Below are 25,552 nucleotides of genomic sequence, written 5' to 3' on the forward strand. Positions count from 1 at the left end.
CCCGGTGGAAGCCGAAAACTGACCCGGAGCGACCTATCAGAACGACCACTCCTGGTCGCTCCCGAAGCCCAGAGCGACTTGGCCAGAGTGACACCCCGAGGTCGCTCGCATTTCTATCGCGTGACGATAACACAATGGAGCCGGAGCGACCTCTCAGAGCGACCCACTGAGGTCGCTCCCAAAGCCCGGAGCGACTTGTCGGAGAGACGTGCCGAGGTCACTCCGCGTGCCGAGGTCGCTCCGTGTCTATTTGTTTGGCCGAATTCATGTTTTCTAAGGGCATTTTGATCATTTCATTATGCATGTTTTTACTTTTGAAAACCTATGTTTTAAGTACTTTTGGCAGCCACCAGGCGGATTATCTTTGTTCTAAAAAGAAAAACCTTTGGAAAGTTCATCTCTTGAATCATTTTTGTTCATCTAGTTATTGCAATTATGTGTTTCCAATTCATTGTTGTATCCCTCTGTATGATTAATCTGAAATCCAAAATGGGTTTAAGAGGAATCATGAAGAGTAGTGAGTAATCACCATTTGAATTCATGGGTTAGGAAGATTAAGGGTGATTAGGTTAGAGCTTGGATGTTTTAGTGTAGATCATTCCAAAACCTTGCTAGTGGAGTAATCATAATGCATCTTCTGAGTTAGCTTCTCAAAAGTTGATCTTTAGGCATTTCCCACCCAAAAAATGTTCGATGAAATGCCTGAAACAACTCTTCTAAGCTTTTAGCATATTTTGCCAAAGACATTTGTTGTTAGAAGTGCTAAGATAGCCTTAGACTTGTTAGTAATGATTGCTTCCATATTATTCAACCAAAGACATTTGTTGTTTGAAATGTGTTAGTAAATGAACATTCATCTAGACATAGAGTTTGTTTAGAATCGTGTCTAAGCTTAAGGTTGATAGTTTGATTGTTCATCTGCCATCCTTAGTTCGAAACTTGATCACCCAATGTCTAATTCCTATGTCCATGAGTTCTCATTTTCCTTAGTTAAGAAAGTCAACTCATTTACCGCTTTTATTATTCTGAAACTGAATCAGCTTTATTGATTAGCTTAGAAATCATTTGAAATCACTGGTTGCACTTAGATTGAGTGAGTACTTGCATTCTCATTGCTTCGAATTCTCTTAGAATTGGTTCGACAATCATTTATACTACAACATTTGTCTTAGGAGCCTTGAAAACTTCTAACATCATTAATATCATTAATAATTTGTAACTTCAATATTTTATTTTTTAAAGAATATGGCAATGAACCTTTTAAAAAGTAATATATTCTTTGAAATATATTTTTCAGGATAGATTAACTTTTGGAAATGTAAATAACATAATTTTGCATAAAAGTTTATTTGCAAAATTCTAAACATTATAAATATTAAAATATAGAGCACTTGTTTTATTTATAGTATATAGAGCAATTTAGCTATGAGATATAATTTTAAGAATCAAATACTTTCTTATAATTTTACCATATTTGGATAAATTTTCATTAGAAATATTAATAATATATAAATACTAAAAATAATAAATAAATTTAGTTGCATTTTTATTAACTTGTTCAAAGTGTAAGTAATATTAATTCCATCTCGGATTTAAATTATTTATTTATATCTTATAGTAATGAAAATAATTATATACTCAATCTTTTAATTATGGTAATAATTATATACGTAATATTTTATATTCTGATTTCTTTAGTTTAGTTTTGCGTAATAAATGTGTTAAGTCATGTCATAACTAGGTAGAATCCATGTCATTATTTAAGTGAACTATATCATTATGTTTTTGCTAAAATAATTGTGGTGATGACATGTGTCAAAATCATTTGGTAAATAATATCTAGGGGATATGGAAGCCAAACACACAGAAAGATACGCATCTATATATATCAGATTTCATGTACATTTCAGGAAGAAAATGTAAATCTTATTTAAAGGTAATTAATATATTCTAATGACATGTGTATACAAGAGAAGAGAACACCTAACTAGAAGATATGTCCACCCCCAAAAGTTGAAGTTTCGACTTCCTATAAATTTGGAGGAAGACAATAACAATCTTCACACTTTCCATCCATTGACAGTTTTGAGTTTTCTGGTAAACAAAGTGCGCTTTGAGTTTTCTGGTAAACAAAGTGCGCTTTTCCATACACTACAATCTTTTGTAACCGATTTACTAATCGGATCACATCAGTTTTGTGTAATAAACAAAAGGCGCTTTTCTCGTTATATTAGCAATATTTAACTATCAGTAAATTATATTTTTAGTTACCTACTTTCGTGTTATTATTTTGACAGTTTGTCAGATGAAAAGTGTTCATAGTTTTCTTGTTTGTTTTTAACAAAAAAATAATTAAATACAGGTTCTTTTTTTGTAACACAACTTCCATTAAGATAAACTACTAAGGATGGATACAAAAAATAATTAATAAATATTGGTTCTTTTCACTTAAAAGTTAAAAGCTTGTAGTAATTCACAAATAAATCAACACTGCTTGTTTTATTTTATTTTTAAAAATAATTAAGTTATTAATTATAATAAAGGGTCTGAAGTCATACTGATAAAATCATTTACCATCACAATTTTTAGTATCCACAAAAGTGTATGATTTTCTCTGTTTCTCGACATGCATCTTCTATTCATCTTTTGTTTAATAATATAAAGAAAAATGCTATTGTTTTGTTTAATGCGACATGCACCTTATATTATATTTACTCGGCTTCTTTACATAGCCTGGTTTGCTTTGAACCCCTTTTGTTTTACAGATCATTAACTAGTTTGACAAGTGCTTTACGATCTTGAAAGAAGATGATGTCTTATGGTGAAAGGCCAAGGCTGCTTGTGGTAGCTAACCGGCTTCCGGTTTCTTCAAAGAAAACAGGGGAAAACTCTTGGTCTATGGAAATGAGTCCTGGTGGTAAATTTAATCTTCTAGGTAAGTCATGAGCCATATATGATTACATAAAATAATACAGTTTGAAAAGTATGTTCAATAGTTTGGTGTGGTTTCTTGAAGGTGGTGTGACAGATCAATATGATACTAAATGGGTTGGATGGCCTGGATTTGATGTGTATAATGAAGTTGAAAAAACTGCACTCTCTAAATCTCTTGCTCAAATGGTATGTATTGATCCAAAAATATCCACGTGTATATTGATTTTCGTTTGTCGTTTATTCATAAATGAAACGTATAAATACTTCCATGTTATAAGAGTGAAAAACTCATGAGATTTTCAAAAATATTTTTTTTTAACACAAATATCTGATAATTACTTACGCTTTTTCTATTCTTTTGTTCTATCAACTTGCAGAATTGTATCCCTGTGTTCCTTAATGAGGTTTTTGATCAATATTACAATGGTTATAGCAACGGCATAATATGGCCAATTCTTCATCACATGGGACTTCCAATAGAATGTCATCATGACGCAAACAAGACGTTCCAAACACAATATGATGCATACAAGAAAGCAAATCGAATGTTTCTTGATGTCGTAATCGAGAACTATGAAGAAGGAGATACTATTTGGTGCCAAGATTATCATCTCATGTTTCTTCCTCAATACCTTAAAGAATACAACAACAAGATCAAAGTTGGGTGGTTTCTCCATTCACCATTTCCTTCTTCAGAGGTCTACAAAACATTGCCCTCGCGATCAGAGCTTCTTCGTTCGGTTCTTAGAGCTGATTTACTTGGGTGAGTAGTTTAATTTCTAACCTTGTAATACATGGTTAGGTATCACGTGAATAGGATCAAAATATTTTAAATTTTCAATATATATATTTTTTCTTTCAGTTTCCATACGTACGATTTTGCAAGACATTTCGTGAGTACATGCACTCAAATTCTTGGCGTTGAAGGCACAGATGAAGGGGTTGTGGATCAAGGCAGACTCACTCGTGTAGTTGTTGTATGACTTCATATTCAAATCTTCAACATCGTTTCCCATAACTTAAATCATCACATCATAATAATTAGGCCTAATATACAAATCCTAATCTCTGTGTTTTAGCTTCCCATGGGAATAGATCCTGACCGGTTTATAAGCACAAGTAAGCTTCCTGAAGTCATACAACAGATGAATGAGCTTAAAGAGAAATTTTTTGGCAAAAAGGTAATTAAACATTTTTCTTACCAACCTTTAACTTGAAAAGGGTTTTACAAAATTTTTTTGGTGTTGACAGGTGATATTAGGTGTTGATCGTCTTGATATGATCAAAGGGATTCCACAAAAGTATCTTGGATTTGAGAAGTTTCTTGAAGAAAATCCAGATTGGCGCAATAAAGTTGTCCTGGTGCAAATTGCTGTGCCAACAAGAGATGCTGTCCCTGAATGTAAAAGCTTTCGTAGTCTTCTATGCATCTAAATATGCATAAGTGTTCTGAGACTGTGCTTTATTTACAGATCAGAAGGTCAGAGACCAAGTTCATGGACTCGTTGGACGCATTAATGGTCGTTTTGGTTCTATATCTTCTCTTCCAGTTCATCACATGGTTTGTTTGCTTCCTCTATCTATTCAAGTTTTCGTGATTTAATAAAAAAAAAATTTCATTGTTTCTTGTTAAGAGTTTTCTCTCATTTTCTTTTGTCAGGATTGTTCAGTTCCCTCCAATTACTTATGTGCACTTTACGCGACTGCTGGTAAATTTTCCTTCACTACACATGATGGTTGTTGATTTGGCTTTAGTCATTTTTATAACTTGTTTAATGTGTTTACTTTTTTTCATTTAGATGTATTGCTTGTAACGTCTTTGAGAGATGGACTGAATCTCGTTAGTCATGAGTTTGTTGCTTGCCAAGAGAGCAAAAAGGGGGTTCTTATTCTCAGTGAGGTGATATAGATAATTCAGCATTCAGTGTTATAGAGATTGACTCTAAAAATGCTTTAGATTAATGTTTAAAAGTTGCTGATGTTTTGCATGAAATGTATACAGTTTGCAGGTGCTGGACAGTCACTTGGTGCTGGAGCTCTACTTGTGAATCCTTGGAATGTTACAGAAGTTTCTTCTGCCATTAAAGAAGCTCTAACTATGCCAGCTGAAGAAAGGGATGAAAGACACAGAGTTAATTTTCAGTATGTGATAACTAATTCTGCTGAAAAATGGGGAGGTGATTTCTTGAGGTATAGTCCAAAGAAGAAGGAACACTTTGATGATTTTCTTCAAAACATTAGCTCTCTTAGGTAAGAGCTTATATGACAAAGTTTATGTCTGTATGCAGTGAACTCAATGACGCTTTTGCTGAATCCGAGATGAAAATTAGGAGTATCCCACATGAACTTCCACAACGAGATATGATACAACGATATTCACAGTCTAACCATAGACTGATAGTCTTGGTAATTGAGCGAGCTTTGAGAATTTTTAATATAATTTGTATTTTTCTAACACTAACAAACTGTGGAATATGTTTTCAGGGTTTTTGTGGAACACTCACTGAGCCAATGAATAGTCAAAATGAGGAGCTGGATCTTAAACTAAACCCAAAGCTAAAAGGAACATTGAAAGCATTATGCAATGATCCAAAAACAACAGTAGTTGTATTGAGTAGAAGTGGCAGAAACATATTAGATAAGGTATTAGTGTATTACTAAGGTCTTTCTTTTCATATATTTTCTGATCACACTGATTTGGTACTTAAACCAGGTCTTTGGAGAGTATAAGATATGGCTGGCTGCAGAAAATGGAATGCTCTTGAGGGATCCCACTGGAGAATGGGTGACAAATATGCCTGAAAACATGAATCTCGACTGGGTCAACGGTGTAAAGGTTAGTAATTTTACTTTCTTTGAGAAAAAAAATTGAGCTTTGATATTTTCATGAATCATGTATATTTGTAGAATGTTTTTAAGTACTTCACTGACCGAACTCCAAGATCCTTCTTCGAAGCAAACGAGACTTCTCTAGTATGGAATCACGAATATGCAGGTGATTGAAGATTAGTTTTGCTTAACAACACTTTGTATATTTTCGTTATAAGTTTCCATTGTCCTGACTATTTTTCTTTGATAGACGTTAAGTTTGGGAAAACACAAGCGAGAGACATGTTACAGCACTTATGGGCAGGACCAATCTCTAAGGCATCAGTTGATGTTGTTCGAGGAAACCATTCTGTTGAAGTCCATGCAATGAGTGAGACGAAGGTAAAACCTTATTGCTTCTCATCGCATATTATGCATTCAAAAAATTATGATCTACACTATACAATACTCGAGATTCTAAGTGTTCTATCTTCTTTCTCTGTTATGTAGGGAGCAGCAATTGGTCGTATTTTGGAAGAAATGATGCATAAAATATCAATGACCACACCCATTGATTATGTCTTTTGCAGTGGTTACTTGTTGGAGAAGGTAAAGCTTATATTACCTATCCCTACGTTACTCATTCAGAATTCCATCTAGCTAAATGATATATATTTTACAGGACGAAGATATTTACACTTTCTTCGAATCAGAAATTGTGCCTTCCAAGTTATCTCATGAAACTAGGTCCAAGTCTTCTTCCAGTAATATTATGAAGAATCAGATTTCACCGAATGTTCTTGACCTCAAAAAAGAGAATTACTTCTCTGTAGCCATCGGACAAACTCGCTCAAAAGCTCGCTATGTCATTGACTCATCTCAAGATGTAGTGGATTTGCTCCACAAGCTTGCAATTGCAGATACAACAACAATGGCTAACACAGTTTCTGATAGTGAATTACATCAGAGACTCGCAATGGAAACGCGAATTTGAAACACTCCACAGACAGGAAGACCAACGAGAGTCTAGAGAAACTCTAATCGTTTCGTCCAAGTCTTTTGTTTAATTATTTTGTGCATAAAAAGAGGAGTCCACTGCTCTGAAATGTAGGAGCATGACCTTAGTGGATTTCTCATTTTCTTTGGTGTACCTATCTTTTCTTCATGGAAAGAAAAATAAATAAAAGTAGAGAGTTTTCTACCATCAAATGCTTTAACTAGAGGTTCTGGATTTAACCGTTCGTATTAATATCAGCAAATAATACAGAAATGATGTTTTTATCTATAAAATGTGGGACATGAAAGAACACAATACCAACAAAACAATAGCATATAAGAATCCAAACTAGATATAGGCAAAGCTAAGTTGCTTTTGGCTTACGACTCAATGGGAGAAACTAATAACAAACCAGTTTAAACAAAACTGAGATAAGTTATATTACCTCAAGTTCTCTTGTTGGGCTCAAATGCATATTTGATCAGGGACTCCTTGATTGAGAGTAATTCAGGGAACTCTTTCTTGAGCTTAGATGCGTCCATCTCGTTGTTGCTTCTTGGAGCCACGATGACCTTAGCTTGCTCCTCTAGTGTGAAGTTCGCCCATTTGAAGTCTGAGTCGATGTAGTCTCTGTACATCTCCAGGACCTCATTGTGACTCACGACACCAGGGTTGGTGAAGTTCCAAATCCCTTTCAGGTTTCTTTTCGCCATCTCTATCGAGATTGGAAGAAGCTCGTCCAGCACGGTCATGCTGTTTGGGATGTTCACTACTTTGCTGTACCGGGAAATCTTGGTGATGAAGTTTCTCGGGTTGTTGAGATCAGAGGAGATCGGCATCCTAACCCTTAGTGTGCATACGTTATCAAACTCCTTAAGCAGCTCCTCAACCTATGACGGGTCACAACAAACATCATTTAAAGAAAACAAGCATGTATAAGTAAAAGAGGAAACCTTATATTGTACATGAAATCATGAGATTTTACCATGGCTTTGGTTTTTGAGTAGAAAGAACCAGTGAAGTTAGGTGTGTCTTCTTCTTTGAAGCCAATGCCTGAACCTAGCGGATGGTTTTCATCATACTCGAATATACAACCTGTAGCAAAGTTCATCAACAGGAGGCTGTGCTCTCTGCAGACATCAGCCAGAGTCAAAGTGCCTGCAACATTGGCACGGATTGTCTCAGTTTTGTGAGACTCGCACCAGTCGACATTGGGTCTCCCTGTCACACCAGCAGCATTGAAGACATGGGTAGGCTTAACATTCAGAATATCTTGCAAGAGGGATGACCGATCCTCAAGCCGCCCTTTCCCATACTCAAAAGCGATTCCCTGCTTCTCACAAATCTGCCCAAGCAATCCCCCAATCCATCCTGTCTTACCATATATCAAGAATTTCAGTGAAGGGTTCTGAGTGGCGCCACTGCTTCTTGGTGTCGGGACCACCATCTGGCTCTGGCTTGAGTTTCCAGACAAAGCGACTGATCCAGAGTTCTCTTCAGACCCATCAAAGTGTCTCCCACCAGGCATCACCAGCATCCTCGGGTGGGGAAGCAACGCTCCAGAAACATCACCCCACCAATCCGGGTTCTGCGTGTACCACTCCATCGTCTTCTTCAACCCTTCTTCCCAAGTGGTCCTCTCCGACCATCCCAAGATCTTAAGCTTCTCATCATCTAAAAAGTACCTCTGGTCGTTAAAAGGTCTGTTCTCCACAAACTTGATGTTTGCCTCAGGGTCCATATTAAAGAGCTTGCAGATATCTTGCGCAACATCATTCACCCTCCTCTCCTTCTTAGTACCAATATTATAAACATGGCCCACTTCCCCCTTGTGAAGAATAACCTCAAACGCCTCGGCAACGTCTTCACAGTAAAGATAGCTACGAACATTACTCCCATCTCCATGAATAGGAAGAACCTTCCCCCTCATCGCCAGCAATATAAACTTGGGAATCAACTTCTCCGGAAACTGGTTAGGGCCATAAACATTATTGCCACGCGTGGTTATAACAGGAAGCCCATAGGATCTGCCATACGCCATCACAAGCATCTCAGCTCCAGCCTTGGTAGCGGAGTAAGGATTCGTCGGCAGAAGCTGAGAAGCCTCATGGTTACCAACAACAGCATCCTCATCAGTCTCGCCGTAAACCTCGTCAGTGCTCACGTGGATAAACCTCCTGATCTGGCCAGTAACTTTACACGCCTCGAGGAGCACGTGCGTCCCGTAGATGTTGTTCTTGGTGAACTCGAAGCTGTTGCCGAAGGAGTTGTCGACGTGAGTCTGAGCGGCGAAGTGCATGATGGTGTCGATGCCTTCGGTGATGAGGAGGTAGTTGACGAGGTCGGCGCTGGCGATGTCGCCCTTGACGAACTTGAAGTTGGGGGAGTGCTTGGAGGGGTTGAGGTTCTTGAGGTTGGAGCAGTAGTCGAGCTTGTCGAGGACGACGATCTTGTAGTCGGGGTAGGTTCGGATGAGCCTGTTGGCGACGTGCGAGGCGATGAAACCGGCTGCTCCGGTGATTAGAATGTTCTTGGGAGTGTATGAAGAAGCCATCAAGTTTCCTGGATTGAGCAGAAATTATCAAACGAAGATATAGATCGAATCGAGATCCGTCATTGGAATCAACGGATCTAACTAAACGTTAACTAATCGAAGCTATGATGCTGCTCAATCAGCAGATCCAGATCAGAGAAGAAGAAAAAAAAGCGCTAGATCGAACTTCGATTATGCAATTGAGCATCAAACATTTGGAAGAGAATCAACTACGCAGCAAGCTCGAGGATTACAATAACGTGCAGAATGATCATGCGAAAATGGCGGATAAATAAAAATATGCAAAGAGGGGACTAACATTCTCGGGAAACTCGAACCGTACCTCTGGATCTGTGAGGATTGGGAAACGGGATGATGAGCTGAGCCCTAGAGATTTGGGGTGGATGTGAGACGAAGACGACGAAGAAGGAATAAATTCAAAGGGGGTGGGGGGGGGGGGGTTTCAAAAGGAAAGAAAAGTCAGAACCCAAGGCTATTGGAGAAGACGGTGTCAGTCGCTGAATTGAATTTATAATAATTATTAACACTTTTGATTGACGATTCCACCCTTCTCGTCCTTGCTAATTTACGGGTCCGAGAAACGTTAGCGTGTGGTGCGTGTTGGCTGGTGCGTGTTGGCTGGCGCGTTTAGTCAATTTTGGTGTGAAACGCTTTTGTGTCACTGTAGAGTTTTAATGTTTTTCCAAAAAAAAAAGCTGTAGAGCTTACAGTTTTATTTCAAATATTCCCAAGGAAATTTATGATTTTTATTTGAAAAATTCTCTATGATAATCCTTTTAATTTATTTTCAAAAAAATTGTTTTTAAATAAAAAAATGATTAAGATAATTTTTATTAAAGCATAAATATACATCTATATTCTAGGGTTTTAAGTTTATGGTTTAAAGTTAAGTAGTGGAGATTTGAAGATGAGATTTCAAAATTATAAAAATTAAAAAATTAAAATTAAAATTTTTAAAATAAAAATGAGCTATTTTAGTCTTTTTTTTTCTTGAAAGCTATTCTGTGACAAAAACTTAAAAATGAATGATTATTTGAGAAAATTGTTTTTTTTTTTATTTTGATTAGAAATATTTAAAATATAAGCATAGTACAATTTCAAGACATGAGTTGTCTACGTAAAAATAATCTAATTGATATTTATACGGAAAGGAAAAATGTATGTATTTATATATGTTGGCAAAATATATATAACAACTGTAAGAATGAGTAAATATACAACCGAAAGTGAATATTTGCACATGAGGACATCCTGGAGCGATGAGTGGATCTCAACGTGATGACAGACTTTCTAACCGCGTTGCGGCGTTTGGGACATTGGCTATGTGGCTCACTCACCTTCACGGCTTCACGCACCGCCTATTGATTTATTCGTCATTTTCAACAATCAATTGACTTTGATGACACATGCGACACCACCGTATGGTATTTACAAGAAGAAGAAATGATGTGATCTTTGTGACATCGTTCTATACCCATTTCCATATAATCATAATAATTCATAAAATTGCATGTGGGGAAAAAAACAAATCCGTGATCGGAGTGAACCGCTTGATACTTACTTAAACGTAATATTTTTTACAAATCCGTGATCGGAGTGAACCGCTTGATACTTACTTAAACGTAATATTTTTATGGTTCAATATGATCATTCATTCCATATGCTCGATAAAACCAAAAAGTAGTTTTTCCATAAATTAGATAGAGTCGGCTTTTAGCTTTATATACATCATTTTTTTGTTTCTTTAAGTAGTTTTTCCATAAATCAGATAGAGTCGGTTTTTAGCTTTATATACATCAACTTTTCTGTTTCATCCAAGAAGAAACTAAGCCGCTATGGAAGCCAAAGGAGAAACTCAGTGGAGCTCTATTATAGTTCCTTCGGTCCAAGAGATGGTGGAGGAGAAGGTGATCACAACCGTTCCTCCCAGGTATGTCCAGTCTGACCAAGACAAATCTGGAGCGACGGATGATTCTGGTCTAATACCCGATATCCCAGTCATCGACATGAAGCGGTTGTGTTCTTCCGCTGCCAAGGACTCTGACTCTGAGGTTCAGAAACTCGATTTGGCTTGCAAAGAATTTGGATTTTTCCAGGCAAAGTCTCTTAACTTCTCCGTTTTACAAAATAACCTATGTTAGAGACCTCATGTGGAGCTTATTTTAAACTTGTCACGTCTGAGTCTACTATTTTCTTAGAAAACAATACACTATTCTTCTATTTTATTAACATATACTAGATTCTGACCCCAAAAATAATTTATACTGACACTGATAAAGATAATTTTATCGGGAAATGAAAATACTTACAGTATTCCATAGTATTTCATTAATTATATATCAAAGGAAGGGTAGATATATTTTTTGTTTTACAGTTTTTTTTAGAAATTCAATTTCATATATGTGTTTTCTTAATCATGTTTATGTTTTTATTTATAACCATATTTGTGTAAAATATATTTTAAATTATTAGTGAGAGATTTTGATAATTGTATTGAATTTATGATGTTGTATATATAACTATATATTTATTGCATAGCTATTTCATACATTAATTTTGCACTTTAGTCCTAAACGGTTATTAATTTTTCTTTTTCTTTTTTAAATAACAATATATTTTTCTTTTTTAAATAACAATATATCGTTACGTACAATTTTGATTAGTAATATGTTTTCATTAAATTTTCATGATTTGATTTCATATATAAAGATAATAACATTATTATTACACATAATATTACACATAATAATTTGTCGTGCAATTAAAAATGAGTTTTGTAAATTTTGACAATTTAGATGCAGTTATAAATCAAACGGTATATTTAGAAGGTGGTTATGGAAGATGGTTACGTGATATAATTAGATAATCATTTAGACACAGTTAAAAAATAAGTTGGACTATACATTTATCAATTAATCATGATTCTGATTTAATAGAATAGATTAAATCTAATGGAGAATAACACTTTATGCTTTAATATTTCTTCACTGTGGTTATGTCTTTATGGTCATGTACTCATTTACAGCTTGTGAACCATGGAATTGACCCAACTTTCTTGGACAAAACAAAGCTGGAGACTCATGATTTATTCAGCCTTCCCATGGAAGAAAAGAAAAAGTTCTGGCAGAAACCAGATGAGATGGAAGGTTTCGGACAAGCTTTTGTGCTTTCAGAAGATCAGAAACTCGATTGGGCAGATATATTCTTCTTTACAATGCAACCTGCTCAATTACGCAAGCCTCACTTGTTCCCCAAGCTACCTCTTCCCTTTAGGTTTTGCATGCATACAAATGTGTTAACGTTCTCAACTAACTCCACACAACTTCTTTCTAATTACAATTTTTTATATGTTTTTCAGAGACACATTAGAGATGTATTCCGCTCAAGTTAAGAGCATAGCTAAAATCTTAATAGCCAAAATGGGGGAAGCCCTGGAGATCAAACCTGAGGAAATTGAAGAAAGATTTGGTGATGATATGTTCCAGAGTATGAGGATGAATTACTACCCTCCGTGTCCAGAGCCCAATCAGGTGATCGGCCTAACTCCGCATTCCGATGCGGTCGCACTCACCATACTGTTGCAAGTGAATGACGTCGAAGGTCTCCAAATCAAGAAAGATGGCAAATGGGTTTTTGTCAAACCCCTCCCAAACGCTTTCATTGTCAATGTTGGAGACGTCTTAGAGGTATACGGATAGAGTCATAAAGAGAGAGAGAGAGAGAGTATATGGTATCAAACTACTAGAGATGTTGTGATGAACTAACACAATTTGGGTCGTGTAATGTAGATCATAACGAACGGGATATACAAAAGCATTGAGCATCGCGTGGTGGTGAACTCGGAGAAAGAAAGGCTGTCTTTTGCGACATTTCATAATCCGGGACTGAATAAAGAAATTTCTCCAGCGAAAAGTCTCGTTGAAAAGCGAAAGAAACGTGCAAAATTTAAAAGCCTGATAACTAAAGACTACTTGAAGGGCTTGTTCTCCCGTGAACTCTACGGTAAAGCTTACCTCGATGCAATGAGAATCTAAGGGGAAGTGGTATCTTGTTTCCCAAGAAACTCTGCCTTCTCCAGACTAGTCCATGTCTCTGTTACTGTTTTTCTCTCGTCTTTGGTTTAAATCTTTTAGATATTAAACAACCAGTGAATATATAGGTTTGGTATCATAAGACCATAGCTTCTGCGTCTTCGTTTCTTAGCGTTTGTGGTCCTTAAAGGTACTTATGTAAGAATAGTAGCACATGTCACTCAACTTTCCAATAATAGTCAAATTATGTGTTAGTCTCATGCTATTCGTGGAATTAAGCATAACATTAAATCACCGTCATCGTATGACTCCTAATTAACTCATTATATCAAAACATTGCATCCATCCTAATATGTTAAAACAGCTTTACCACACTCCTTCAATCTAATATATATTTCTCCATCTTGGTTAGGGAATATGGACGATGAGGAATGATATAAAATAATCAGAATAAGCGGTGGTTCATTCCAGATGGCAATCATGGTCTGTGAACCAAGAAACTATATCCACTCTGTTCTACTCCTCTGTTTTCTTGATTTCTTCTGCAAACAATCTCTATGATCTGATCTTCCTTCTCTCTCTCTATTTACATCTTGTTTGTTAAAGGCAAGTTTTCCAGCTGAAATTGCTTATACGTGTTGTTAAAAAGAAACAGAAAATGCTTCTACATGTCGCTATAATAAGACAGTAATGTTTTTATCAATAATAAAGCTTTACCTAATAATAGTGATCACATGATTCACAAACTGTCATCTTACAAGTGGTGGATTTGTCGCAAAATAATTAATTCTGTCCGACTCCTAAACTTAGTAACTTTTGTGTTAACGTGTGCTGTAAGGAAAGACTAATTCACAAGATTCTTTAGATAACTTAAGAAACCTCAACGTAAGATATACATTCAACTTAACGTATTACCAACCTCTTTTGCAGTCTTGTGGATAACAACAACAGGTCTCTTCAAGCGTAAAGAATGACGGAAGTACTTTTTCTTAAAACACATATTTCTCTACAAATGGATAAACAGGAAAAAAAACTTACAAATTAGGGTAAACCTCTATTTTTAGTTGGTTGAAAAATATACAGAAATTCATAATTTTAAAGAGATAAATTAAATTTGTTGACAACAGAAAAGGAAATTAAAAGAATGTGTTTGTTACCACATAACGCCAGCCATGGAAGGAGTTGCCTCTGCTTATATATATACTTATGAAGCTAACTAAAATAGAATAAGAAAAATTTCAGAGATTTAGCTCTGCAATAATGGAGAAGAGTACCTATGGATCATTCAGACTTATGATTATACTTTCATTTCTTTCATATTCCTTTGTTGGATCAGACTGTACAACAACAAATATCCAATATGCATCAGCTTTGGGAGATCCCGGGATGAAAAATGGTAGCTTAAGGGTAGCTATAGAATCATGGAACCAATGCAATGAGGTTGGTGAAGAAGCTAAGAACATGGGAAGCCCACGAATGGCAGATTGCTTTGATCTCGATCACTCTGGCTTGCCTGGTAAGATAACACTATTGTTATGTTCTTTTCACATTTTTGAAATTTCAAACAATCTTTCTCTTTTTCTCTAAATTTTTTTTTGCAAATTGCTGACGTCAATACCAACAAATAATTTTTGCTTGAGAAGATGTTTAAGATTATAGATTCATCTGAAGAAACTGTAAACGCAAACGCAGATGTGAAGAAAGAACTGATGTCTTAAACCTCAAGCTAAAACTCTTTTGTTGTGTTATTGTGACATTTTTAGTGAGGATAAACCACAAAGTTGACGAAGTAGACAATAGACTCGGTGTACAAAACGGAACATACGGAGGCATAAACGCCGGAGAAAGCGCAGATATCTACGCTGCTCAAAAGGAGATATACTTAGGAAACAAATGTCAAGTTATGGACGACCCGAACCCATGGCAGTTTTGGATGATAATGCTAAAGAACGGTAACACGGATACTCTAGCTGCGATTTGTCCTGAAAACGGTAAAAAGGCGAAACCTTTTCCTCCTACGGGAAGGTTTCCATGTTTTGGGAAAGGATGTATGAATATGCCAACGATGCATCACAAGTACACAAGCATTGTGGATCAAGAAGGGCTTATGAGTGGGAGCTTTTATGGGACTTGGGATTTGGATACTGACCAAGAAGATGATTCGGTGGTTGGTAATAACTCGTATTATAAGGTGAAATGGGAGAAGAAAGTTGGTGGTAATGAGAGTTGGGTTTTTCATCATTTGTTGAAGACTTCTTCTAAGTATCCATGGTTGATGCTTTATCTACGAGCTGACGCTTCACATGGTTTCTCCGGTGGGTATCATTACGATACTAGAGGAATGATGAAGATGGTAAGTATCTAATCCTCTGTTTCATTTTTTTTTTATTATGGTCGGCTAAATGAAACCCCCTCGATTTTTAAGAGTTATTATACATAGATTGTATAGTCTCCAAATTATTTTTTTTTAAAAATATTTTTATTAAGAGTAACATAAAAAAAATACTTATGACTCCATACATGTAACTCTATAATGGTTTTGGAACTAAAATACTCTGTTTTGTAATCTTTTTTTTGGTAAGATGTTAATTTTTTTTTTTTTTTTGTAATCTTTCTATGACGCACAAGACGCTGAAATCGCCGGACTTCAAGGTTAGATTCAAGCTAGAGATTCTAAAAGGTGGCGGTTCAGGGAGCCAGTTTTATCTAATGGACATGGGAAGTTGCTGGAAAAACGACGGTAGCGAATGCGACGGTGATGTCACAAGCGACGTCACTAGGTACAGCGAGATGATAATCAACCCCCAGTCAACCGCAGTGTGCAGCCCCAACCGGCTAGGCGCTTGTCCACCGCACCACGCGTTTCCAAACGGAACTAAAGTTCACAGGACGGACAAGGAGAGGTTCCCTTACGAAGCGTATCACTACTACTGCGTTCCTGGAAACGCGCGTTTCGCGGAAGCTCCGTACGATGTTTGCGACCCGTACAGTAATCCACAGCCGCAGGAGATTCTGCAGATCCTGCCTCATCCTGTGTGGGAAGAGTTTGGGTATCCGACAAAGAAAGGACAAGGTTGGATTGGAGATCCGAGAACTTGGGAACTTGATGTCGGAAAACTCTCTCAGTCACTTCACTTTTACCAGGTATTGTAGTAATCTATAAATATACCTGCATTTTAGCATTAACGTAAATACATTATTACAATTTTTTTTTATAACAAAAACTTGCAGGATCCAGGGACGGAACCGGTGAAAAGACACTGGTCGTCGATAGATTTAGGAACTGAAATATATATGAGCAAGAATCAAATTGCAGAATGGACTGTATCTGATTTCGACATTGTTATTCCAAAGTCCGATGTTTAAGTGGAAAAATGTATATATCTTCTTTAAAGTTGCTAATATAAGACATGTCAACTAACTCATCAAGAATCTTGATTGTTAATAGTATCGAACTGAGAAAGAAATGTTTAAGGCTTTTTAGCGAAAAAAAAGAAGAAATGTTTAAAGCTTTCTAATAAAGAAAAATAAACCGAACCAATTCGAAATAGCCAAACCGGACTGCAATTTCTGTATATTCCCACTGGTTTTGAATCAGCTAAGTGACTTTTTTTTTTTTTTTTGAGCAACCAGCTAAGTGACTATTTGTTTAAAATTTTGTATTTCAGCGAGATCGTATAATAGGAATATACATACAGTAGTGCTAACTGATTAACCAAATACGTATATACTAAAAATTAAATGATAATTGCATGAAATCAAAGTAAACCAAATCAAATTACAAATAAAAGACGGTCTGTCACCGTACCAAATCCAGTATAAGGATCTAAGAATTTGATTGGCTAGAAACAGTCTAGTACCGTGATCGCGAAGCACTGGATTCTCACCTGATCTTCCCTATAGACTGAAACCACCGGAAGGAAGACGGTACCAACCGTTAATTAACAGCCGTCAGAAAGGCGAGAAGAAAAGACCTTTCTTTTCAGTTTCCTCTAAAGCTACTACCGATTGTGAGTTTGTTTTGTTTTGTTTGTGTAACGAGAAAAGCGAGTGATAGCAAAGGTCTCTCCTTTTCTCCCGATCGAAGTTTTTTTTTTTCTCAAGGGCTTCGCTCGCTAAGTCGACAGCTTTTTCTTCCTTCCTTCAGGGTGGTTATAATGGCGGATGGTTGTGCACTTGACACCGAGAAATACTCTCTCTTAGAGGATTTCAATGTCGATGTCGAAGTGGAGAAGCAAGAGTTCGAGACGTTCTCTCTCTGCTTCTGGGTTTATCTCTTGGATTCCACCACGTACCCTTCAACAATCATCAGACAGGTGAGGGTCTCGAGAACTAAAAGCTAGCCTTTTTTTTTTATGTCTTGTGTTATTGGAAATGTTCTGTAATACAGTAGATTCGCATTATCCATGTAAAAGTTTCAACCTTTGGAATTGAGGAAGATGGGTGGATCTTTTGAGTTGCTGCTTTGAGATTTTCTAACGGCTTTTCTTCTTAGGTTCATTCCGACATGAGTTTTAGTGCGCCTTTCCTGGTGCTAGATGAAAACAAGAAGATGATCCTTTTGCCATTGACACTGCTTCACAAGGAAGCTCCTGACCCTGTAAACACTGCTTCTTGGACCGAGGTTCCTAACGTTTCTACAACTGCTGAGTTCCCTCTTCAAAGATGGGTTCATGTGGGTTGTGAGGTAATAAATAACATCTCTGAAGACACTCTTTATATCAATAAGTAACTCTTTGAATTTATTGATTTCTGTTTGTTTCTTAGGTTTCTAGAAACTACATGCGCCTTTACATTTGTGGAAAGATGGTAGGAGAGAAAGTCTTGACTTCTGTAATGACCAATGGCACAAACTCAGATAATGTGCGAAGGGTTTCGCTGTTCAGTGTTGGTGGAGATGGTTATAGCGTTCAAGGTTTCATCCACTGTGCACAAGTTTTACCCTCTACTGTCCATGTAAACAATCATTGCACAAAGGTATCTTATCTGCTTAAAGTCTCTGCCGCCTTCCTTTTCGAAAAAAAAAAGACTCTTTGTCCTGTGTGTTCTTTATTTCTGCTATTCATTTCTTGGACGCAGGACCCACCTCTATGGTTATCTGTTGAGAAGCCATCTACCTGTGAAGTAGATGAAGATGGTGTTTGGAGTATCGTTGGCGAAAAGGTTTAAAGAGTTTTTTATTGCGTAACTGTATTATGCTTTTGACGTTCTCACTGAACATCTTTTGTTTTCTTAATAGGCATCTTGCGGGATGATTTTTTCCTTGGATGTTGTTTTATCAAATGCTATTGGACAACCTGTGCGCAAGGATGTGCAGGTTCATTCTCTTGTCTAAACTTGTTTACCTCTGGAAACATGTCTGATTGGTTTGATCACACCTAGGTTGTGGCTTCTCTACTGTATGCTAATAGCGGGACGCCTGTAGAGAAGACTAGTGACTTGGAGGCTCCCCTTCTTGTAAGCTATGATGGCGTTGAGTTCTCAGCGGAAGATAAACCGTGCACCTTATTGAACGGATGTGCTTCCTTGAAGCTCAAAATATCTCAGGTAGTGATTGTAAGTTTGAGTAAGTCGTTGGGAGTGTGACATTTGGCATTTTCTAATCTTTTTTTGTTTCTTCTGATTGTGGTTGTTTTGTTTAAAGCATTATTCCAAGTGTGACAAGAGACTGTTCTGCATCAAATTCGAAATACCGAACAAGGGTTCTTACCCGTTCCTAGAAGCTTTTACCAACCAAATGCGTTGCATCTCAAGGACCGGTGGTGATTCTGTTACCCCTAAAAGGTTGAGTCCTTTAGTTGAAGGAGTGCCATCAAGTAATGGAGCTTCAGATAGCTCCTTGTCTATGAAACGAATCAAATTGGGAGAAGAAAAGATTCCTGAGAGTGAGGTAAAATCCAGTTTCTCTCTGATTTACATTTCTCTTTGTCTATGCTAAAGCTTACTAATTATTCTGCATTGTTGTTTTTCTCTGAGTTAGTTTGAGGGTGGAAATGGTACTAGTATGGAATGGGGACCTCAGAACCAGGACGATGAAGAAGAAGAAGAGGAAGAAGAAGAAGAAGATCAATCTTCAACCGACTCAGACAACACTGAAGTTAGAGGCTCGACGGGTTCTAGAAGATATACAATCTCAGACTCGACGATTTTCAAATACTGCCTTGGAAACTTGACAGAGAGATCTCTTATTATGAAGGAAATCACAAACAACGCAGGGGACGAGGAAGTTTCTGAGTTTGCAGATCAAGTTTCTCTCTACTCCGGGTGCTCCCATCACGGGTACATATATACTTAATCAGTCTCTCAATCACAGAAACTACGAGAATAAGTTGAAACGTGATTCTTTTTTTCTTTTTTTGGTTAGTTATCAAATCAAAATGGCGAGAAAGCTGATAGCAGAAGGAACAAATGCGTGGATTCTGATCTCTCGGAACTATCAAAATGTTCATTGGGACAATGTGGTGATTGAGATTGAAGAACATTTCATGAGAATAGCTAACTGCAGCAGTAGATCTCTCACTCACCAGGTTCTTCTCTCTTTCCCATATATCAAAAGTTTTGATCTGGTCTTTGATGATGCGACTCTGAGACGTGAAATTGTTGCTCAGGATTTTGAGCTACTAAGGAGGATATGTGGATGCTATGATTACATAACTCAAGAGAATTTTGAGAAAATGTGGTGTTGGTTGTTCCCTGTTGCTACTTCTATATCGAGGGGATTGATTAACGGGATGTGGCGCTCTTGTTCGCCTAAATGGATAGAAGGGTTTGTTACTAAAGAAGAGGCGGAACATTCACTTCAAAGTCAAGAACCGGGCACTTTCATCCTCAGGTTCCCTACTTCAAGAAGCTGGCCACATCCTGATGCTGGCTCCTTGGTTGTGACTTACGTTGGTCGTGATTTCGTTATTCGTCATCGATTGCTTGCTGTCGATCACATCTGCGAGTAAGAAAGATCTCTATTTCTATCTCTCTCTTATGTCTCTCTCTATCTTGTGACATTTGTTTTCTCGTTTTTTTTAGTTCTAGCGAAAGGTATACAGATGCGAAACCGTTGCAAGATATGCTATTGGCGGAACCTGAGCTATCTCGGCTTGGAAGGTGAGAGATATATAGCTTTTGGTTGAAGCAAAGAGAGTAAAGGTCTTGAAATTTTGGTTTGTTGAATCTTTTTGCAGGATCGTAAGGAGCATTTGAATTTCAAACACACTCTTACAATCAACTGTCTGTTATTATTGAGGTTTCCTTAATACTTTTTGCTAAGTCTCTTGTTGATACTAACTTCTGTAAAGCTCACTGATTTTAAAATCAATTAGTGGAAAGCAAAGTTGTGTTTTCTTAAAAGAAATGTGGTGTTGGTTGTTCCGAGTTCCGAGTTCCGACTTTATGAGGTTTCTTTAATACTTTTTGCCAAGTCTCTTTAAGAGCAGGATTACTGGGATTCTTGGGGTGGAATTTTTATCAGAATATAAGAATCCGTCTCTTACCGGTTCTTAGCTTTTTTAGTTAAAAGTTAAGAGACGAATTCTTATATTCCGGTAAGAACTTTACCCTAAAAATCTTTCAATAATCATGCTCAAGTGATACTAACTTCTTCTGTAAAGCTCAGTGATTTTAAAATTAATTAGTGGAAAGCAATTTGTGTTTTCTTTTTAAAAACTGATTGAGATATTTATTAGTTTCCGACAAGAAAGAAAGGAGATACGAAATTTGCTTCGTAGGCTTGATTATATATATATTAGCGTGGCCATCTATGACCCCGACTATTGCTTGGTCCATGCTCCCTAGTTGTAAAAGTTAGAATTGATTATGGTAGTACTTACCACTTAGTTGTCTCTATTCCAAATTTAAAAAGATTTGTAATTGAAGTTAGATATGCCATATCTTATATAATATTAAAGAAATAACTTTAAATTAAGATAAATCACATATTCAGACAAAAAAAAAGATGTATAATGTATTCGACAAGATAACATTACTAAGTTTTGATTTGTAGTTCATTGGCATGAACACGTCATTTAAAAATTAAACCTACATGGATTAGAATTGTAAGATAACTAAAAGAAAGTTAATAATCTAACTGCAATCATGCAAATGGATGGAAGTATCAAGTATGTAATTCTTTTTTTTTTTGACAACAGGAAATATGTAATTCAGTTTTTCTTTTGTTGATGATGTTTAATTCTATTTTACATGGAAACGGAAGCGGGTACGCGGAAGCGGAAGCGTATGGAAGCGCAGAAGCGAGATTTTTTGAAAAATTAGGAAGCGGGTACATATTGGAAGCGTATATCCATATGTATGTATATATATGTATATATATATATATATTAAAATATAAGATTTTTTTTAAAAAAATAGGACTAAAAATTATAAATTTAAATAAATTATTTATTCATTTGTAATAATTTTGTAATGATTTCATATTAAAACTGTGAAAATATACATAAATTAAGTTTAAAAGAAATTATTAATTTAATTATTGTTAATGCTTCATAAATAATTGACACAATATATTTGAATATATGATATATGTTTAATAAAAACTTCAATACATAAAGATAATTTATAGTATTAATTTTAATATTTATATATTTATATCCTCTCTATTCATTACTATTAAAATTTTGATTTTACAGAAATTAATAACTACGATTATATTTTTATTGATATTCAACCTTGTATTTTTTTTAAAGACCGGAAGCGTGATTCCAAAACGGAATCATAAGCTTCCAACGTGTTTTTAAAAAGAATATTTTGAAAGCGTTTTGGAAGCGAGATTCCTTAAGCTTACACAAGGTTTCGATTCCGATTCCGGTTCCGAAGCGGGAAGCGGACGTCCGATGAAGCTTCCGTGCAACGTAGGTTTAATTTTCCTATAACCTAATATTTGTACTATTGCAGGGGTAAGGAAAATAGTTATAAAGTTACTGAGATCTAAAAATAATTAATATTCTAATGAGCTCCTAACTTTATTGATATCGGAAAAGGATATTCTCTAATATCGAAATAATTTGATACGACTTAGATGATAAACCAATAGGTACTGTACATGTGGTGACATATCAGCTTCTGAACTGATAAAGTAATGTTTTTTTCCCTCTCAGCATTTGTATATTGAATAAAAAAACGGACACAACAAATCTCAAATCTCTCTCTCTTGTTCTCCTCCAAAGGTCGAGTTTTGAGAGAGAGTTCTCATGTGGTTTTGTTTCGTCCACCCAAACAAAATCAAGACCTTTTGCACTTCCCTCGTGTTCATAATCTAACAAGACTCTCTTTATTTAGTCTCTCATCAGTTTCCGAAGTTTGGATTCTGTCTGAGAAATGATGATGTCTTGTCGGAATATAGACTTGGGTACGAGTGTTCTTGATCTGATGCCATGCGGGTGCTCTTCTCCTACAAGTCGTCGAATCTTCTTTGGGAACTGTTCGAAGACTGTTTGTAGTATTGGTAGAAGAAGCTACGGTGCTGGAAACTTGGTATTTCTCCGGCGAGATTCAGGGAGCTGCAGAGCGATTCCGGCGAAACCCAAGGAGAGTGCTCTGGTCAATGGTATGGTTATTTAGTTTTTTTTCTTCTTCTTAAAACAATAAACAATAAATTGAATGATTGCTCTGTTTCGTTTGGTTAAGTAGTTGAATGATTGCTCTGTTTCGGTTTTGGAGTTTGATGGGTTCTGATTGTGTAGGTCTCGGTGAAGATAAAACAGTGATGATCAATCTGAGGCAAGAGTCACGAAAGCCAATATCTTTGGAGAGTCTGTTTGAAGTAGTGGCTGATGATCTACAGAGTTTGAACGACAATCTTCTCTCGGTTAGTTTTTACTTCTATCTCGTGTCGTAAAATGAGAGCTATAGTGTTAATTGCAAATGCCTCTTCTATGTTTATAGATTGTTGGTGCAGAAAACCCGGTTCTGATATCTGCGGCTGAGCAAATATTCAGTGCTGGTGGTAAGAGAATGAGACCCGGTTTGGTCTTCCTCGTATCACAAGCCACTGCGGAACTAGCTGGCTTAAAGTAATCTATATAATTTTACTTAAAAAGATTTTGTAATCTTTAGCAATCAAAATGATGATTTGTAGTTAAATCTTTGGTGCAGGGAGCTTACGGTAGAGCATCGGCGTTTAGCTGAGATCATTGAGATGATTCATACCGCAAGTTTAATACACGACGATGTCTTAGACGAAAGTGATATGAGAAGAGGTGAGACAAAAGTTTTGATCTGGATTTACATTTTCTCTGCAAAGTGTTCTTAAAGCTTTTTATTTTATTTTTTATGTGTGATTTGTTAGGAAAGGAAACTGTTCACGAGCTCTTTGGAACAAGAGTAGCTGTGCTAGCTGGTGATTTCATGTTTGCTCAAGCATCATGGTACTTGGCTAATCTTGAGAACCTAGAAGTCATTAAGCTCATAAGTCAGGTTAGTAGAAGATTCTTTCCCCTTTTCTTGAGATTGGAAGAAGGTAGACAATAAAACAACACTATAAGTCTGAATCTTGGTTTATCACCAAAGGTCGTTAGCTTAACTGGAAAGTATCATGACCATTGTGTTAGAGATCTTTGGTTCGAGATCTCTAGGACAAAACTAATATTACATATTGTGGTTTAAGGGTTAGGGGATTACGGACTTGACTGGAAAGTATCATGACCATTATGTTAGAGGTCCTCAATCCTCAAGAACAAAACTAATATTACATGTTGTGGTTTATTGGCTCCGGACCTTTTTATTCAAAGAAACAAAAATCTTGATTTATCTTTTTTTCAGGTGATCAAAGACTTTGCAAGCGGTGAGATAAAGCAAGCATCGAGTTTATTCGACTGTGACGTCAAGCTCGATGACTACTTACTCAAGAGTTACTACAAGACAGCTTCATTAGTAGCTGCAAGCACCAAAGGAGCTGCAATATTCAGTAGCGTCGAAAGCAAAGTAGCAGAGCAAATGTATCAGTTCGGGAAAAATCTTGGATTATCTTTCCAAGTAGTTGATGACATTTTGGACTTCACTCAATCCTCAGAGCAGCTAGGGAAGCCTGCAGCAAATGATTTGGCCAAAGGTAACATAACGGCGCCAGTGATTTTCGCCCTAGAGAATGAGCCGAGGCTAAGAGAGATCATTGAGTCTGAGTTTTGCGAGCCTGGATCGCTTGAAGAAGCGATTGAAATGGTTAGAAGTGGTGGTGGGATCAAGAGAGCTCAAGAATTGGCCAAGGAGAAAGCAGAACTTGCTTTGAAGAACTTGAATTGTCTTCCTAGAAGTGGTTTCAGATCAGCTCTGGAGGATATGGTGATGTTTAATCTTGAAAGGATTGATTAGCTTCAGAGAGTGTTTGAAATTGTAACTCTTTTTTTTTTGGTCAAGCACATAATTTTTTTTTCACTGTCATAAAAAGGAATAATAAAAGCAGCTCCTTGCCTACATTGAAAAAATAATGGTCACTATTCTTTTGATGAAAAACTAGGAGCGTAGCCACGTGCAAAAGCGGGGTTGTGGACGTAAAACATTTTTTGTAAGATTAAGACAGTAAGTAACAGAAAATTTATATTTCAATGTTCTTCATTTACTGGGAGGGACTTACCGTTTGATGATTGAACATAAGCGCATAAGCAATCCACCTAGATTGATATTATATGTATTTGATCTTCATAAGTAACAGAAAAGTCATTCCATACACTTCCACAAGATCGCCCATTTATCTCACCTTACGAACTGCTCACCCTGAGATGTTATGTAATCCGTTTAGACAGATATTAAGCACCTTAACTGAACTGTAGAAAGGAATTAAGTTAAAATACATTGTAAAAGCAATTAAGGTCGTATAGTCTCACCTTCAGCTATGTGGAGAAAATGTTTTATGAAATTCGTCCTAGTTAGGATCACTTTCGTAGATAAACTAATTCAGAAGCTAACATCATTCCCATAAAAAGCAGTAGCATGTACGCTTTTTAACATGTTCCAGGTCAAAGCTAACACAAATCCAAGTTACATGTTTTATCTTTTGGCTAATTAAAAACTCTACACCCAAAAGAGCAAACAGCCTTTGCCTTGTTGTTGCAACAGGTTAGCTTCTTCTTCGGAGGAGAAGGAGATACAACCGACTTTAGAAAATCACAACTGAGATCTTATGGAACAACTGAAGTCAATTGATTACATAGCTGGTAAGGGGTGACTCACTCCCAAATAATGCTTTTGGTGAGTGGTGATTCATAAAACCTGAATTTATTT

General features: G+C 36.5%; 6 protein-coding genes across 10 annotated transcripts; 5 read left to right on the top strand and 1 right to left on the bottom strand.

Moving 5' to 3' along the window:
* The first annotated feature begins 749 nt into the window (after positions 1-749).
* On the top strand, positions 750-6,736 carry LOC106365560 (probable alpha,alpha-trehalose-phosphate synthase [UDP-forming] 3). Its single transcript, XM_022702417.2, has 17 exons — positions 750-2,935; positions 3,017-3,120; positions 3,312-3,697; positions 3,797-3,911; positions 4,014-4,115; positions 4,186-4,336; positions 4,407-4,495; positions 4,595-4,643; positions 4,734-4,834; positions 4,937-5,124; positions 5,223-5,340; positions 5,419-5,577; positions 5,648-5,770; positions 5,842-5,929; positions 6,014-6,144; positions 6,253-6,351; positions 6,425-6,736. The coding sequence occupies exons 1-17, from the start codon at positions 2,809-2,811 to the stop codon at positions 6,734-6,736; spliced, it is 2,442 nt and encodes an 813-aa protein (XP_022558138.2). The 5' UTR covers positions 750-2,808.
* A 215-nt stretch (positions 6,737-6,951) lies between these two features.
* On the bottom strand, positions 6,952-9,784 carry LOC106365561 (trifunctional UDP-glucose 4,6-dehydratase/UDP-4-keto-6-deoxy-D-glucose 3,5-epimerase/UDP-4-keto-L-rhamnose-reductase RHM1). 2 transcript variants are annotated; one of them, XM_013804990.3, is made up of 3 exons: positions 9,616-9,784; positions 7,725-9,301; positions 6,952-7,629 (listed from the first exon to the last, which is right to left on the bottom strand). In XM_013804990.3, exons 2-3 carry the CDS (start codon positions 9,291-9,293, stop codon positions 7,186-7,188), a joined length of 2,013 nt encoding a protein of 670 aa, XP_013660444.2. In that variant the 5' UTR covers positions 9,294-9,301; positions 9,616-9,784; the 3' UTR covers positions 6,952-7,185. The 2 variants fall into 2 exon arrangements, with proteins under 2 accessions (XP_013660444.2, XP_022559405.2); XM_022703684.2 differs by having other exon boundaries at positions 9,592-9,767.
* A 1,160-nt stretch (positions 9,785-10,944) lies between these two features.
* LOC106363900 (protein SRG1-like) lies at positions 10,945-13,940 on the top strand. Of its 2 annotated transcripts, XM_022703057.2 has the most exons (5): positions 10,945-11,389; positions 12,319-12,566; positions 12,652-12,979; positions 13,082-13,295; positions 13,737-13,940. In XM_022703057.2, exons 1-5 carry the CDS (start codon positions 11,129-11,131, stop codon positions 13,757-13,759), a joined length of 1,074 nt encoding a protein of 357 aa, XP_022558778.1. In that variant the 5' UTR covers positions 10,945-11,128; the 3' UTR covers positions 13,760-13,940. The 2 variants fall into 2 exon arrangements, with proteins under 2 accessions (XP_022558778.1, XP_013659020.1); XM_013803566.3 differs by lacking the exon at positions 13,737-13,940 and having other exon boundaries at positions 10,948-11,389; positions 13,082-13,584.
* Positions 13,941-14,506: 566 nt separating this feature from the next.
* On the top strand, positions 14,507-16,749 carry LOC106363898. Its single transcript, XM_013803564.3, has 4 exons — positions 14,507-14,840; positions 15,088-15,677; positions 15,953-16,468; positions 16,556-16,749. The coding sequence occupies exons 1-4, from the start codon at positions 14,585-14,587 to the stop codon at positions 16,688-16,690; spliced, it is 1,497 nt and encodes a 498-aa protein (XP_013659018.2). The 5' UTR covers positions 14,507-14,584; the 3' UTR covers positions 16,691-16,749.
* A 478-nt stretch (positions 16,750-17,227) lies between these two features.
* Positions 17,228-20,668, top strand: LOC106365559 (SH2 domain-containing protein A). 3 transcript variants are annotated; one of them, XM_013804988.3, is made up of 13 exons: positions 17,228-17,334; positions 17,472-17,640; positions 17,820-18,011; positions 18,092-18,301; positions 18,404-18,487; positions 18,564-18,641; positions 18,707-18,871; positions 18,969-19,214; positions 19,305-19,603; positions 19,689-19,851; positions 19,933-20,270; positions 20,348-20,425; positions 20,503-20,668. In XM_013804988.3, the coding sequence occupies exons 2-13, from the start codon at positions 17,482-17,484 to the stop codon at positions 20,519-20,521; spliced, it is 2,031 nt and encodes a 676-aa protein (XP_013660442.1). In that variant the 5' UTR covers positions 17,228-17,334; positions 17,472-17,481; the 3' UTR covers positions 20,522-20,668. The 3 variants fall into 3 exon arrangements, with proteins under 3 accessions (XP_013660442.1, XP_013660441.1, XP_013660439.1); XM_013804987.3 differs by having other exon boundaries at positions 17,248-17,386; XM_013804985.3 differs by having other exon boundaries at positions 17,262-17,640.
* Positions 20,669-22,438: 1,770 nt separating this feature from the next.
* LOC106365558 (solanesyl diphosphate synthase 2, chloroplastic) lies at positions 22,439-24,747 on the top strand. Its single transcript, XM_013804984.3, has 6 exons — positions 22,439-22,880; positions 23,017-23,141; positions 23,219-23,346; positions 23,429-23,532; positions 23,622-23,749; positions 24,095-24,747. Exons 1-6 carry the CDS (start codon positions 22,652-22,654, stop codon positions 24,641-24,643), a joined length of 1,263 nt encoding a protein of 420 aa, XP_013660438.2. The 5' UTR covers positions 22,439-22,651; the 3' UTR covers positions 24,644-24,747.
* The last annotated feature ends 805 nt before the right edge of the window (positions 24,748-25,552 follow it).

Source organism: Brassica napus, chromosome C5 (assembly GCF_020379485.1).
Source record: "Brassica napus cultivar Da-Ae chromosome C5, Da-Ae, whole genome shotgun sequence".
NCBI classification, from domain to species: domain Eukaryota; kingdom Viridiplantae; phylum Streptophyta; class Magnoliopsida; order Brassicales; family Brassicaceae; genus Brassica; species Brassica napus.

Bases quoted from the DNA above. Each gene is read 5' to 3' on its own strand.
- LOC106365560 (XM_022702417.2), top strand. From the start codon at position 2,809: ATGATGTCTTATGGTGAAAGGCCAAGGCTGCTTGTGGTAGCTAACCGG. The intron at 5,125-5,222 runs GTATAGTCCAAA...GTCTGTATGCAG, and splicing joins TGGGGAGGTGATTTCTTGAG to TGAACTCAATGACGCTTTTG. The intron at 6,145-6,252 runs GTAAAACCTTAT...TCTGTTATGTAG, and splicing joins ATGCAATGAGTGAGACGAAG to GGAGCAGCAATTGGTCGTAT.
- LOC106365561 (XM_013804990.3), bottom strand. From the start codon at position 9,293: ATGGCTTCTTCATACACTCCCAAGAACATTCTAATCACCGGAGCAGCC. The intron at 7,630-7,724 runs GTAAAATCTCAT...GACCCGTCATAG, and splicing joins ACTCAAAAACCAAAGCCATG to GTTGAGGAGCTGCTTAAGGA.
- LOC106363900 (XM_013803566.3), top strand. From the start codon at position 11,129: ATGGAAGCCAAAGGAGAAACTCAGTGGAGCTCTATTATAGTTCCTTCG. The intron at 12,567-12,651 runs GTTTTGCATGCA...TATGTTTTTCAG, and splicing joins AAGCTACCTCTTCCCTTTAG to AGACACATTAGAGATGTATT. The intron at 12,980-13,081 runs GTATACGGATAG...CGTGTAATGTAG, and splicing joins ATGTTGGAGACGTCTTAGAG to ATCATAACGAACGGGATATA.
- LOC106363898 (XM_013803564.3), top strand. From the start codon at position 14,585: ATGGAGAAGAGTACCTATGGATCATTCAGACTTATGATTATACTTTCA. The intron at 15,678-15,952 runs GTAAGTATCTAA...ATGACGCACAAG, and splicing joins CTAGAGGAATGATGAAGATG to ACGCTGAAATCGCCGGACTT. The intron at 16,469-16,555 runs GTATTGTAGTAA...AAAAACTTGCAG, and splicing joins AGTCACTTCACTTTTACCAG to GATCCAGGGACGGAACCGGT.
- LOC106365559 (XM_013804988.3), top strand. From the start codon at position 17,482: ATGGCGGATGGTTGTGCACTTGACACCGAGAAATACTCTCTCTTAGAG. The intron at 17,641-17,819 runs GTGAGGGTCTCG...TTTTCTTCTTAG, and splicing joins CTTCAACAATCATCAGACAG to GTTCATTCCGACATGAGTTT. The intron at 19,215-19,304 runs GTAAAATCCAGT...TCTCTGAGTTAG, and splicing joins AAAAGATTCCTGAGAGTGAG to TTTGAGGGTGGAAATGGTAC.
- LOC106365558 (XM_013804984.3), top strand. From the start codon at position 22,652: ATGATGATGTCTTGTCGGAATATAGACTTGGGTACGAGTGTTCTTGAT. The intron at 23,142-23,218 runs GTTAGTTTTTAC...CTATGTTTATAG, and splicing joins TGAACGACAATCTTCTCTCG to ATTGTTGGTGCAGAAAACCC. The intron at 23,347-23,428 runs GTAATCTATATA...TCTTTGGTGCAG, and splicing joins GCGGAACTAGCTGGCTTAAA to GGAGCTTACGGTAGAGCATC.